Raw genomic sequence first — 15708 nt, 5'->3', positions numbered from 1 at the left:
TAATTTTCCCAGCACCATTTGTTTAAATGACCATCCTTTCCCACTGAATGGTCAAATTTTAATTGTTGAAATTTAACTGACTGACTGTGTGAGAGTTTGTTTCCTGACTTTCTATTCTATTACACTGGGAATATTTATTATTTTCGTAATCTCAAACTAAAACATGGAGAGCATGGACTCTTCTCTCTCTACCTGCTAACTAGGATTCCAGAGGCATCTACAAAACTGAGTCGAAGAATGGATGACAAGCACAAAATTATAATCCTAACTCTATACACACACACACACACACACACAAAGAAAAGCCAGTGAAGGACCATTTGCTTTCTTCTCATGCATGTGAAGAACTAGGCAATTTAAGCGTTACAGATAATTCACAGGTGGTGTCTGGACACCCCAAGTGGATAGCCAAAGTTCGCCCAATGGCCTACAGTTGCAGCAGCATAAGCAATGGGGGCATCTGGTACTCCAACGAAACCCCCACTCCTGTTGTAATATTCCTGGTTGCTGGAAGCTGCCTGGCTTCATTCCAGCCCTCAAAGCTGCCTCTCCTGAAAATTTTCCTACTCCCCAGGCTACAGATAAACTACAAAAGAATGTTTGCTTTGGGGTCACTACCCTTCCAGACCTGCAACTCTAACTGACATAAGGTATATGTACCCATGCTGTACCGTGCAGCCATCCAGGGATCCTACACTTATGGAAATGACCAGGACCACTCCGTAAGACAGCCTGAAAGCTAGTGGCTGGGTTTTGCTTTTGTTTCTGTGTTTGCAGAGACTATAATTAACAAGCAATAAATGCACAAATCTTTAGGTGTTCTGTTGAGTTCTGGCTGTTAGATACATCTGTAGAACCATCACTTTTCTAAAACAAAAGAGATGACAGTTCCTTCATATTGCATCCCATCAGTTTCCTTCCCCTGGGCAAGCAGCATGTTCTGATTTCCATCACCATGGATTTGTTTTGTCTGTTCTTGGATTCCATGTAAGTGAAATCATATGATACGTATTCTAGTGGAACTGCTGGGTGGTGGGGTGTAAGAAACCACCGAACAGTTCTTCAAAGCGGTTATATCATTTTACACTCCCACCAGCATATACGAATGTTCTAGTTGCTTCGCATCTTTACCATTTTCTTAGTCTTTTCACAGTTTTAGTAATCTTCCTGTGTCTGAAATGGTGGTATCTCATTGCGATTTTAAATTGCATTTCTTTGATAACTACAGATTTGAACACTGGCCATTCTTTTTTTTTAAGATTTTTATTTATTTATTTGACAGACAGAGATCACAAGTGGGCAGAGAGGCAGGCAGAGAGAGAGGGGGAAGCAGGGTCCCTGCTGAGCAGAGAGCCCAATGCGGGGCTCCATCCCAGGACCCTGGGATCACGACCTGAGCCAAAGGCAGAGGCTTTTACCCACTGAGCCACCAAGGTGCCCTTTTTACTGGCCATTTTTATATCTTCTTTTGTGAGAGGTCTGTTCAAATGAACAGTCAAATGATTTGCTCATTAAAAAAAAATTATAAGGGTGCCTGGGTGGCTCAGATGGTTAAGCGTCTGCCTTGGGCTCAGGTCATGATCCCAGGGTTCTAGGGTCGAGCACCAAGGCAGGCTCTCTGCTCTGAGAGGAATCTGCCTCTCCCTTTCCCTCTGCCTGCTGTTCTCCCTGCTGGTATTCTCTCTCTATCAGATAAATAAATAAAATCTTTAAATAAAATAAAATACAATATTGTATTTATTTTGCTCACTTTTAATAGGCTATTCATCTTTTTACTGTTGATATGTAGAATTTTGTTATATATTCTCAATATAAATCCAGTGTCAGATATATAGTGTGAATATATTTTTCCCAATCTGAAATTTTCCCAATCTCATTCTTTTTTTTTTTTTTTTTTTTTTTTTAAGATTTTATTTATTTATTTGTCAGAGAGAGAGCAGTGGAAGGCAGAGTCAGAGGGAGAAGCAGGCTCCCCGCGGAGCAAGGAGCCCGATGTGGGACTCGATCCCAGGACGCTGGGATCATGACCTGAGCCGAAGGCAGCTGCTTAACCAACTGAGCCACCCAGGCGTCCCCCAATCTCATTCTTAATGAGGTCTTTTGGTGAACAGAATTAATTCTGATGAAGTCCAATTTATCTTTTTTTTTTTAATTGGTAGTGCTTTTTTTTATCCTAAGAAATCTTTATCTTAGGGTTACAAAAATACTCACTTTTCTTCCAGAAGCTTTATGATTCTGAGTTTTGTATTTCAAGGTGTAAAGACCTTCAACTTCGTTCTTTTTTCTAGGTTGTTTTATTTATCAAAGGTCCTTTCATTTTCATGTAAATTTTAAAATGAGATTATTTAATATCTTCAAAGGAGCATACTGGAATTTTGATTGTGAGGCTATGGAATTTATAAATGAATTTATGAAGAATGAGAGCTACTACTTTTGACAGACTCTTTCACTGAACATGGTAAGGCAGCTGCAGCAAATCTCAGCACTGCTTTCAGCATAGCGTAAGAACAACTGTAAAATGTATTAATAGCCTGTATTTTGAAGGAAATGAGAAATTAAAACTACAAAGAGATACATCAGATTGGCAAAAATGCAAAAATTTGATACTACTGTGTTGACTCTACAGAAGGGAAAGAGGCTGTCTCAAATGCTGCTGGTGGTCATGTGGCTGGGCATCGTCATGTGGAATGGAAGCTTGGCACTACTTATCGCAATTATAAATGCACTCCAGGATTTGCCTAGCAGACTTACACACATGCCAAGTCACAGGAGCATGAGGTGATACGTTGTTTGAAACAGCACAAGTTTTTAACCATGGTGTTCATATAATGAAACATGGTACAGTTTTTAAAAATGAGGAAGTGGTCTGTATAATGAAACAGAAATATTGCCTAGATGTATAATTAAGTTAAACAGAAAAACAAACAAGGTGAAGAACAGTATAGTTTACTACCATAAGAAAGAAAGGAAGGGGAGAAGACGACCGTATTTGTTCGTATACACTTCATGAATTGCTGGAAGGCTACACAAGAAGCTAGCAAGCGTGGATTATCTCTGTGGGGGCAAGAACTAGGTTGATGGAGGCAGGGCTAGGGGGAAGACTTTCCACTGCACACTTGTGTATACTTTTTGATTTCTGAACTATGTGACTATATTACATATTCAAAATATTAAGTAAATTTTGCAAATCAACTTTTCCTAACTATCTGATGATGATCACTGGAGGGGTTACGATTAACGAACACCTTAATATACACCGGGGCTTTGTATTAACTACTTAATATGCACTTTCTCATTCAGTCCTTACCTCAGCCTTTTGGTGTGGATGCAACAATCACTCCTCTTTTACAGAGGATGAAAAACTGAGACTCAGAGCTGTGTGGCTAACGAGCTGTAAAGCTGGGATTCAATCCAAGTCTGTGTGCTTCACAACACCATATCACACTGCATATCTACATAACGGTTATGATATTGACACGTGTACTGACTCATATCCAAAGAAAATATCATTACCTGCTGTCCTTCTGTGCCCTCGGCTGTAACCATAGCAACAGAGTGTGTTCCTGCTGAGGAGATGACTGCATCGTGAGCCGGGACTGTAATGGGTGTGCCATCCTGCGTTACCATTGTGATGGTATTGCCAATGGCTTGCATGTCAGCTTGAGATATGTTGACCTGCAATACAATGCATTTTACAAATCAGTCTCTCTCTTTTTTTTTTCCAGTTTTTAAAATAAGCTCTACGCCCAATGTAGGGCTTGAACTCATGACCCTGAGATCAAGAGTTACACGTTGTACTGACTACGCCAGCCAGGTGCTCCAAATATTTGGCAATACTTATTGAGGACTAGGCCTGATCCTTGTATAAATCTACTCTGAGGGAGCAAATAGTAATAATAAACTCTTTTAGAAAGAGATAATCAGAAAAACTATTTCTTTTCGTTTTTTAAAGGTTTTATTTTTAAGTAATCTCTACACTCAATGTGGGGCTTGAACTCACAACCCTGAGATCAAGAGTTACATGTTCTACCGACTGAGCCAGCCAGGCAGCCTAAAACTGCTGAGCAGAGAGCCTGATGCGGGGCTCGATCCCAGGACCCTGGGATCATGACCTGAGCCGAAGGCAGAGGCTTTAACCCACTGAGCCACCCAAGCGTCCCAAAACTGACTATTTCTGAAGTACATTTCCTCCTCTCCATCTCTACTGCCCATTTAGACCTTTATTTTCCTCTCGTCTGACCTCCTGCAATAATATAACTTCTTCCTAGGGATCCAGTCTAACCTTATCTAAACCATCCTCTACCTTGACACCTTTTTAAGAAAACAAATTTCGGGGCACCTGGGTGTCTCAGTAGTTAAGTGTTTGCTGCTCTCAGCTCAGGTCGTGATTCCAGGATCCTGGGATGAAGCCCTGCATCTGGCTCCCTGCTAAGTGGAAAGCCTGCTTTTCTCTCCCACTCCCCCTCCTTGTGTTTCCTTTCTCACTGTGTCTCTCTGTCAAAGAAATAAATAAAATCTCAAAAAAAAAACCCCAAATTTCATTTCATTATGCTCCCTCCTTATATCCCCAGTGACCTCCCATCACTAGAGTTCAGACTTCTTTTTTAGAGATTTTTATTTATATTTATTTATTTGACAGACAGAGATCACAAGTAGGCAGAGAGGCAGGCAGAGAGAGAGGGAGAAGCAGGCTCCCCACTGAGCAGAAAGAGCCCGATGTGGGCTCGATCCTAGGACCCTGGGATCATGACCCGAGCCGAAGGCAGAGGCTTTAACCTATTGAGCCACCCAGGTGCCCCAGAATTCAGACTTCTTACAAGTCTTTTGCAATATGGCCTTTAACAGCTTCTCCAGACTCATCTTCTACTACTTCAAAACCAGCATCTGGCATTCCTAGCCACAACTAACTATCTGCAGTTCCTGAGTGTCATATTCCGTTATATCTTCGTGACTTTTCCCATCCCTTCATTCTGCCTGCCAAACTATGAAAATTCTTCATGATCCAACTAAATGGCCACTCTTGGGGTACCTGGGTGGCTCCGTTGGTTAAGTGTCTGACTTCAGTTCAAGTTGTGATCTCAGAATCCTGGGATGAGCCCCACTCTGGGCTCCCTGTTCGTCAGGGAGTCCGCTTCTCCCTTTTCCTCTGCCCCTCCCCCCGCACTCATGCTTGCTTTCTAATAAATCAATCAATCTTAAAAAAAAAAAAATGCCCATTCTCCATAGGGCTTCCAACATTCCTTCTGGAAGAATTATTTACTCCTGGGGCACCTGGGTGGCTCAGTCATTAAGTGTCTGCCTTTGGCTCAGGTCATGATTCCGGGGTTCTAGAATCGAGCCCCACATCAGGCTCCCTGCTCAGCAGGAAGCCTGCTTCTCCCTCTCCCACCCACCCTGCTTGTGTTTCCCTCTCTCGCTGTGTTTCTCTGTGTCAAATAAATAAATAAAATCTTAAAAAAAAAAAAAGAATTATTTACTTCTTCCTCCAGGATGACACTGTACTTTACACATCCCTCAATCATATGACCATCATTATAAGAAGTTATTGGTCATTTAGGAATAGCTCTCTCCTACTAGACTATGATACCCACCCCTACTTTCTGTACTCCCCACATGAAGTCTATCAAAATATCTGGTACTGGGTAGAATTCAGTAATTGTTTACTATTTAATTGACTAAAGGAATGGAAGAAAATATCTAATCCCTGAAGGAAATGGGAAGGCTACATGTGGAGAAAATACCTCACGATAAGGAAAATAGCTGTTCTGGAACACATGAAGGGGGATGAGACTCATTTTATCTGGTCAGAGAGTAGCCAAGAGTGGTTGACAACAGTAGGTTCCAGTCTGATAAACAACAGAATTATCCAACAATGGAACAGGGTGCCTCTTACGAAAGAAATTGCCTTATCTATTTGGGGGCTGCTGTAGCGGAAAATTCTCCTGTATCAGGAGGGAGGAAGGTTACTTAGCATGACTTCAAGAGGGTCTTTGTCTGTTTGACCTAGTTCAAGAAAGTCTTGGGTTTGATGCTAAATTAAAACTGCATTAGTAGGGCGCCTGGGTGGCTCAGTGGGTTGGGCCGCTGCCTTCGGCTCGGGTCATGATCTCAGGGTCCTGGGATCTCTAAAAAAGAAGTCTGAACTCTAGTGATGGGAGGTCACTGGGGATATAAGGAGGGAGCATAATGAAATGAAATTTGGGTGTTTTTTTTTTGAGATTTTATTTATTTCTTTGACAGAGAAAGAGACACAGTGAGAAAGGAAACACAAGGAGGGGGAGTGGGAGAGAAAAGCAGGCTTTCCACTTAGCAGGGAGCCAGATGCAGGGCTTCATCCCAGGATCCTGGAATCACGACCTGAGCTGAGAGCAGCAAACACTTAACTACTGAGACACCCAGGTGCCCCGAAATTTGTTTTCTTAAAAAGGTGTCAAGGTAGAGGATGGTTTAGATAAGGTTAGACTGGATCCCTAGGCTCAGCAGGGAGCCTGCTTCTCTCTCTCTCTCTCTCTCTCTCTGCCTGCCTCTCCATCACTTGTGATCTCTGTCAAATAAATAAATAAAATCTTTTTAAAAAACTGCATTAGTAAATATATTTAATCTTTCATGGCAACAAGTGGACAAAGAATATGGTGAGGAAGTAGTGTTGTGATGGTGGAGGGAATGAATGGGATGGTAAAAACACCTTGAACTTGCCAATCCTGAACATGTTCTGTCTCCTAATTAACATCAGCATAGTAACAGTTACCAACACGAAGGCAGATTCATCATGGGGTAGGGAGGTAAGCTCTGAGAAAGACAGGGAAAGAGAGAGTTCTCCATGGAAGACAGTTATAGGTGGATAAAGAGCCCCATATGTCTATTTCTATCAGGTACTAAGACAACCTTAATTGGAGATTAAAAATGAAATCAGTGGGGTGCTTGGGTGGCTCAGTGGGTTAAGCCTCCACCTTCAGCTCAGGTCATGATCTCAGGGTCCTGGGATCGAGCCCCGCTTCAGGCTCTCTGCTCAGCAGGGAGCCTGCTCCTTCCTCTTTCTAAGCCTACCTCTCTGCTTACTTGTGATCTCTCTGTGAAATAAATAAATAAAATCTTAAAAAAAAAAAAAAAGAAATCAAATCTGGATTATTTTAGGCTAGTGGCATCTAGAAACCAATTATTTGGAGAATAACAATTACATGGCTTTACCCCGGGAAATAAAGATACTTGGTCCATTAATTCTGGGAGGTAAGTTAAGTGAACTCCCATTAACTCCAGGTAGGGAGAAAATCACATATGCTGGAAATTTTACAGTTTTGCCCATTGCTAACTTTCTAGGACTTTTTTTTTTTTTTTTTTTTTAAGATTTTATTTTTAAGTCATTCCTACACTGAATGTGGGGCTTGAACTCACAACCCCAAGATTAAGAGTCACATACCCCACTGAGACTGAGCCCGTCGGGCACCCCCTCCCAGGATCTTTCAATGCTGCTTCCCTATCCTCATCTCCTCAGACAAGGCTCTACTGGTTTATCAATCTTACCTCCTGGATTTAATCAACTACTAAATAATCCTAGCCCTTCTCGGATTTATATTTCTCATGAACCATTTACTTTTCAAGCCCTCAATTTCACTGTGGTTCTGACCTTTATCACATTACCTTTGAACTATACCAGTAACTATACCAATATCACTCCAACAGTACCAACGCTGGAGTCACAGGCATCCTCCCTCTCCTAATGCCCCTGTGCGGAGCCTCTCTCAGTGGCCTACAGGAACACCTTTAGCTCTCACACTGCCTAGGAGTTGATATTCTTTTTTTTTTTAAGGAGTTGATATTCAAGGCTTTCCTCAGTTGGGGCTGAACCTGCCTTCCATGTCCATGTTCAAAGAAATATTATTTAACTCGTTTGGCTTTTGGTGGATACTCACATGCTGAGTCCCATCCTGGGATATAAGTGTAACTTGTTGACTCAACCCGGACTGTGTCACCGTGGCTACTTGTGTAGACACAACATCATCCCCTTCCACGCCTGTAACATACGTGATCTGGGACCCTTTAAGAACATCTTCACTTTGACCTATTTAAAACAAATGAATCATTTGTTTGACCAACCAACCAAGCTGTTTAGAAAACAGAGGGTATATTTTCTTTTTTAAATCACTTTGAATATTTCTTATTTATCTTTTCCTAAATTTTTATTTTAATTCCTGTTCATTAACACACAGTGCGATATTGGCCTCAAACGTACAATACAGTGATTCATCACTTCCATACATCACCCGGTGCTCATCACAATACTCCTTAACCCCCGTCCCCTATTTCACCCACCCCCCTCCCTGCCTACCTTCCATCTGGTAACCATCAGTTTGCTTGGCATAGTTAAGAGTCTATTTCTTGTTTTGTCTCTCCTTTATTCCCCTTGCTCATTTGTTTTGTTTCTCATATTCCATATGAGTGAAATCACATGGTATTTCTCTTTTTCTGACTTATTCCACTTAGCATATACTCTTTGCCTCCATCCATGTCATTGTAAATGGCAAGATTTCATTCCTTTTTATAGCTGATTAACATTCTGTCGTGTGTGTGTGTGTGTGTGTGTGTGTGTGTGTGTGTACATCTTTATCCACTCATCAATTGATGGACAGACACTTGGGCTGCTTCCATACCTTGGCTATTGTAAATAATGCTGCTATAAACACAGGGTGAATAAGAGCATGAGTGGGAGGGACAGAGGGAGAGAGAGGGTAAGAATCTCAAGCAGACTCCACACTGAGCTGGAGCCCGACTCAGAGCTCAGTCTCACAAGCCTGAGATCCTGACTTGAGCTGAAACCAAAAGTTGATACCCAACCAACAGAGACGCCCAGGTGCCCCTTGTGTTTTTGTATTCTTCAGGTAAATACCCAGTAATTTGATTACTGAATCATAGGGTAATTCTATTTTTAACTTTTTTGACAAACCTTCATACTGTTTTCCACAGTGTCTGCACCAGTTTGCATTCCCACCAGCAGTGTACAAGGGTTCTTTTCTCACCAACACCTGTGTGATTTTAGTCATTCTGTTGCAGTGTAGTTCGGATTTGCATTTCAAAAACAGACAATATTTGGTGCGGCTGGATGGCTCAGTGGTTGAGCGTCTGCCTTAGGCTCGGGCCATGATCTCGGGGTCCTGGGACTGAGCCCTGCATCGGGATCTCTGCTTAGTGGGGAACCTGCTTCCTTCTCTCTCTGCCTGCCTCTGCCTGCTTGTGATCTCTCTCTCTGTCAAATAAATAAATAAAATCTTAAAAAAAAAAATAAAAAGACAATATTTTAAACACGACATAAATACTTGTATAGATAAAGTGTATAGGTATTATATTCCAAATCATAAAAATGGCTTCCAGCACCTCTTTCCAATTCTTCCACCTCCAATTTTGTAGAGCCAAACCGAATCAAAGCAGACCAAACCGAAGCTTTCCAAATCAAATTTAAATGTTCTAATTTCGAGGGTGTCTGGGTGGCTCAGTTGGATAAGCATCAGACTTCCGCTGAAGTCTTGATCAGTCCTGGGATGGAGCCCCACATCAGGATCCCTGCTCAGCGGGGAGACTGCTCTTCCCTCTCCCTTTGTCCCTCCCCCTGCTCAGGATATCTCTTTCTCCCTCTCTCAAATAAATAAATAGTCTTAAAAAAAAAAACTCCTAATTTTGGGAGACCCCTTTTATTCTTGGAGTCCTTTTATTCTTGGAGACCCCTTTTATTCTTATGACTTGGAGTCATTCTGTGATACCATGCATGTGTGCCAGGGCATGGGGGGTACAGGACAGGAAAATTGCCTGGCAAACAACCCTTCCAACAGGGCAAGTATGCATGAAGTTCTTGCAGTCACTTAAGAAGCTGTTAAAAATGATAAGACAATCTTCATAAACATTAACCACAAAACCAGAATGTGGTGTCAACAGAAACTACTATAATACTAAATTACTTACTCTTTAACACAAGTGACTGATTGCAAGTCATCAGTACACAATGACCACATTGTGTAAAGACAAGGTAATGGCATATTATCTGGGGTAAGGTTAATCATTTAATGAGGGACAGAACAGGAACCCCCATCCACTTCTTTATTTCATAAAGAACCAGCAAGTAAACAGCAATTTCAACAGTCCATTACTGCTATACTTGGCAACCAGGAAGCCTGCTGATCCTTCTCTTCTATGGCTTTCTACCTCCCACGAAGCCAGAAAAAGGGCAAATATGGGATATTTTTTTTCCTTCAAGGAAGGACTTATGCTAATTTAAGAGTACTTCTCCATGGTAGTGGCTGATGCTTGCACGCATATGGCTCTGATCCCGGGCGTGTAATCTCCACGGCAGTCATTACTTCACGCCTGTCTGTTCTGTGTCACAGCCATTCAGATACTATGATCTGAATGGGCTACAAAACCTCAAGAATCATACGAGAGGAAAGGAATGCAAACACATCGGTATTCTTGGAAAAACAATCTTTGTTGATTATTTTTTTAACAAAATGTACGCCAGTATTTCACGGACTATTTCCAGAATACAAGAAATTCAGACCATCTGCAAGATCAACTTTGAAGGGAGAGACTGAAGAAGCTTAAAAAAAGAATTTCCAGGGCACCTGGCTGGCTCAGTGGGTTGAGTGTCTGCCTTTGGCTCAGGTCATGATATCAGGGTCCTGGGATCAAGCCCCGAATCCGGCTCCTTGCCCAGTGGGAGGCCTGCTTGTCCCTCTCCCTCTGCCCATTCCCCTTACTTGTGCTCTCTCTGTCTGACAAAAAAATAAAATCTTAAAACAACAAAAAAAAGAATTTTAAAACCTGAGTTTATCATCATTAAAGACCGTTTTAAAAACAAACAAACAAACAAACAAAGCCTGCTTTCTAACTGCAAGGACCCAGCATTTGGGGGGCTACTGGACCGTGCGCACTCACAGCACTTTGCCAAAAACACAGCACCCAGGACTGAAGGAGCTGTTACTTCGACACATGACAGACGTCTGAAAAGACAAACAAGAACTACAGGGAACCACCGCAGCAGGGAGCAAATGATGTGCTCTTCCCCTCATTCTCCAACCAGCATTTTTCACCTAAAAATTTTTCAACGCTTCACTCTAAGAACGGGAAAATATGATTTCTTTTCATTTTCAAATCTATCTTGTTTAGGAGGTATGTGGTGACCAGCAGGGCAACCTAGGTTTTGTTTTTTTAAGAAAACCTTCACTTACTCTACTTCCTCACCTATGAAATTACAGAATGTAATCAATCCTCTAATGTTTTTTCCCAAGAGTTTATTCTTATCGAAATGAATGCTTCTGTCTCCTACAACACTGCTGAATAGCACATGAATCAATGAAGAGTTATTTGGCAGTGCTACACCGCTCTAATGCTTAAGACCAACATCGTCAGGGCACCCAAATAGCCTAGCTGCTCCTCCCTTCCTTTCTAGGGCAGAAGCGCCCCACTGGCCAGACGACTTCTTCTTCTTTTTTTTTTTTAAGATTGTATTTATTTATTTGATAGAGAGATAGACAGCACAAGCAGGCAGAACAGTAGGCAGAGGGAGAGGAAGAGACAGACTCCCAATACGGGGCTCAATCCCAGCAAGACCTGAGCTGAAGGCATCTACCCAACTGACTGAGCCACCCAGGCACCCCTGGCCAGACTTCTTTTAGTCTCTCCAATTTACTTTGCTCCCTTCACCCTGAGGGCTTTCTGTATGCGCCCTTCCCTCTATTGTAATGTCCTCTTGACTTTGCTCCTTATTTCCCCTTCTTGCCAAATCCTTGCCTCTCCACCAAATTTACCTCCATCCACCCTCTCCCATCTCTCCTAGTAGCTGTCACTTTAACCTATTTAAGAACTGTGCCTAGCTAACCTGTAATGAACTTTACAAAACTAGGAAGCTCACATAGCCTTTGCAAGTGATTTACTGCAACTCTTTGCCTTCACAGTCTATTATACCTAGAGGTCACTTATTAAGCAGCAAAAGAAGTCACTCAAACTCAGCTTGAAGCAAGGCGAGACTGCTCTAGATATCTAGCAGTGGATCCTTCCTCTGCTTCCCGGTGTGGCTGACCCCTCTGCTCCTACCACTAGAGGCCACTGTCACTTGAAATAAGCTTAATCTTCAGGCTGCCAGGTTCCAGGACTTCTTTAGTGACAATACAGCTTTCCTTGCTGAACAGAAGCCACAGTCAAGAGCTAAAACCCTCTGTCCTATATGCAAATGGAACCAGGTCTGACAAAAGAAAAACTGCCATTTGAGCTAAGCTGTGTGTCCTAAACCCACTCTATTGCGATCCTTCTGTTTAACAAGAGGAGAACCAAACAGGGAACAAAACAAAACAAAACAAAAACACCTCCCAGACTAGGTTAACTTCCCATAGATGTCCCAGAGCACCAAGCCCATTTCTTTGACAGCACTTACTACAGTTGTAAATTCTATGTCTGTGTGATTATTTGAATAAAACTCTGTGATCTGAGAAAATGCTATGAATCACAAATTATGATAGCTGTTAATTCCCCAACATAGAGTTTTACTGGAAAGTACACTCACCTGGGGGAGGCTCAAAGAAGGCTTCCTGCTCCTCCTCGATGGGCTCAGTGTCATTGTGGGCTGTCCGTTTGTGCATGGCCAGCGTGGAGATCTGCTTGTAGGTCTTCCCACAGTGGTTACAGTTGTATGGTTTGGAATGAGTGTGAACAACATGATGTTTGTATAAACTGGAATATTCTGTAAACCTTTTGTCACACCCAGGGACTGTACAAACATATGGCTTTTCACCTAAGTAAAGAACACACACACAGAAAATCAACGTTGCATACGAAGGCATAATCAATCCATTTCTCCCACGGGGGGGGGCAACTAATAGCAAAAATAGATAGTTCTCAGATCTCTTTCTATAACGCCATAAGACAAAACATAAGAAAAGACTCCATTAACTATGGTTTTTGTCTTGGCTCAAAAGGTAGTCTTATTTCTGAGTCTTATCTCGTGCCTGAATACCATTTTTCCCTTAATTTCAAGGGATGAGAAAAGGACGGAGAAGTTGCCAAGTTTAATGCTAAGCTTTGATAAAACTCATTGATTGTTAACTACAACTAGACAAGCTAGATATGAATACTATACTAAAAAATAATAAATGCAGTTATTTTTAAAACAAATACATCTTTCCCTAAGGGTTTTATAAGGACAATAAAAAATGATTGCCTAAAAAGTCCACTAGACATGGTCTAGACACTTAGAAATCTAAAAGGACATACCCATATAATTTCTAAAATGTGCACATGCACGTGTGTATACACGCGCATGTCTTATTTCATTCTCATTTGTACCATTCCTTGCGTAATCACATTTTCTTGCATGGTTCTAAACACAGTAGAACCACCCACAAACAGTAAAATCTCACCCTGATGTCATCTGTAACATAAGTCTGAGCATAAAGTAATTGGAAATTGCTTCCTTCCTCTGCCCAGTCTATGTTCCCAAAGCCGGGTAGGTTAATGTTCTTATCTTGGTAACCGTCTGTGGGACAGACCTGGTAAGGTCAAGGCCAGGAAGGGAAATGGCAGGCAATTCCAAACAGAAAAGCTGCTCCATTGATATTCAGGCTGGAGCAGAAACCGCCCCTAGGTGGCAGCAAACCACAGTCAAGACAGAAGTGGATTTGAATTGGACTTTGGCGCTCTCTACTGGCTATCTGTGCAGCCTTAACTGGATCCTCTAACCAAACCTGAAAGAATGGGTTGCATTTTACATAGCTGAATATTTGCACTCCACTTATAGCATAATGTGGGCATTTACTGTATTATCTACCTGATATCATTAGCTAATCTTTTCTTCCACTCCAGACATCCTCTGGGTCAGACCAAAAATTATAGCTATGTACTATATCTCGATACTTCACTGCTTCTCAATCACATAAAAGACCAGGTGGGTGGTAATTTCTTTATGTATTTTTACACACACACACACACACACACACACCTGGAGCTTTCTAAATATATACCGATGCCTGGGTTTCATTCCATAAAATTATGTCAGACTTGTGCAGACAGAATATGGGGAATAATCGGGGCGCCTGGGTGACTCAGTGGGTTAAGCCGCTGCCTTCGGCTCGGGTCATGATCTCAGGGTCCTGGGATCGAGTCCCGCATCGGGCTCTCTGCTCAGCAGGGAGCCTGCTTCCTTCTCTCTCTCTCTGCCTGCCTCTCAGTGTACTTGTAATTTCTCTCTGTCAAATAAATAAATAAAATCTTAAAAAAAAAAAAAAGAATATGGGGAATAATCTATTTTTAGAAAAGTGAATCCAATGTACGGTCACATTCAAGAGCACGACTTTATTTAAATGTTCCAAAGCTCTAAACTTAATGTAGGCATCCCTCTTACTGGAATCTAATTTGCCCATTAAACATGTGGAACAGTAAACTCTTAGGTAATGCATCTATATTCCACTTGCTTTAAATGGGAAAAATAATGTTTTCCCAGACCATCTAAAAATTCCAGCCAATGGGCAGTTGGGTGGCTCAGTTGGTTAAGCATCTGCCTTCGGCTCAGGTCATGATCCCAGGGTCCCTGCTCATCAGGGAGTCTGCTTCTCCCTCTCCCTAGGCCCGTCTCCCCTGTTTTGTGGATTCTCTCTTTGAGAAATAAATAAAATCTTTTAAAAATTAAAAAAAAAAACCAACAAAACAGCCAATTCCCCCAAATATCATACAAAGGCTCTTAAGCACCTGTGTTATAATCCACCAAGAACATCTACCTAATATGAAGCACTTCAAACACCAGTTATCTAATTATTTAACATTCAGGGAACTCAGTAGCAGGTATATGATGATTTGTAATACACAATGATCCAGTACAGAATCAGACAGGAATTCTGTTTTCCTTTTAGAACACAAACATACAATAATCTAAAAATCAAGTATCTTAAAGATATAAAAGAAAAACACATTATAGTAGGAAAATATAATTTTTCCTTCTAATCTATGGTTTTCTTTTCCATTTTTTTAGAGAACAGTGTAATAATGGAGGGAACACGAGGGCAATAACGCATACTACACAATGTAAGCACAAGACATGACCGTACAGAAATATGACTTCAGTATGTCCTATGTTTTCACAATAGACTCACTTAAAATATTTTTCTTTCACAGAAAAATGCATCACAAGTAGATTCATTACAGTGGGCTTTCAGTTTGGATCATAAATTTTGGGTAAAAATTTTGAAAATCCTTATAGCAAACATACAGATGGTTAGAGTTCAAGTGGGGAGAGAGACCCAGAGACTGTAGATTCCAAAGTGACGATGTTATCTTCCCTTTCTAACCTGCTCTCCCCCATTTTATGATTCACACAACCCAGATTGATAGGTTCTTCTTTACACCTCGTGACTAACCAAGTCCTGTGCAGATACCTCTTCAATGTCTTTTCATCTGTATCCTTCCCCATCTCATACTCACTTTGAATATTCTAACAGCCCTCAGTTTACTTGCCATTGGTCTCATTTCCCTTTAACATCTCTCTCTGTAGGGGTGTCTGGGTGGCTCAGTGGGTTAAGCCTCTGCATTTGACTCAAGTCATGATCCTGGAGTCCAGGAATCGAGCCCCACATCAGGCTCTCTGCTCAGCAGGGAGCCTGCTCCCCTCTCTCTCTGTCTCTCTGCCTACCTGTGATCTCTGTCAAATAAATAGATAAAATTAAAAAAAAAAATCTCTCA

At 41.6% G+C, this 15708-nt stretch overlaps 1 protein-coding gene across 10 annotated transcripts in view; it reads right to left on the bottom strand.

The window, feature by feature from the left end:
• ZNF143 (zinc finger protein 143) overlaps nt 1–15708 on the bottom strand; it is a 60087-nt gene that overhangs the window by 5079 nt on the left and 39300 nt on the right. For all 10 annotated transcript variants that reach the window (XM_059135776.1, XM_059135786.1, XM_059135751.1 and 7 more), the window contains 3 exons: nt 12545–12772; nt 7911–8059; nt 3514–3675 (listed from right to left, as the gene is read on the bottom strand). In XM_059135776.1, the coding sequence (XP_058991759.1) occupies nt 3514–3675; nt 7911–8059; nt 12545–12772 (539 nt within the window). The remainder of the gene's footprint in view (nt 1–3513; nt 3676–7910; nt 8060–12544; nt 12773–15708) is intronic.

This window comes from Mustela lutreola, chromosome 1, assembly GCF_030435805.1.
Source record: "Mustela lutreola isolate mMusLut2 chromosome 1, mMusLut2.pri, whole genome shotgun sequence".
Taxonomy (NCBI): Eukaryota; Metazoa; Chordata; class Mammalia; order Carnivora; family Mustelidae; genus Mustela; species Mustela lutreola.
This window is presented reverse-complemented; position numbering and strand designations above follow the sequence as displayed.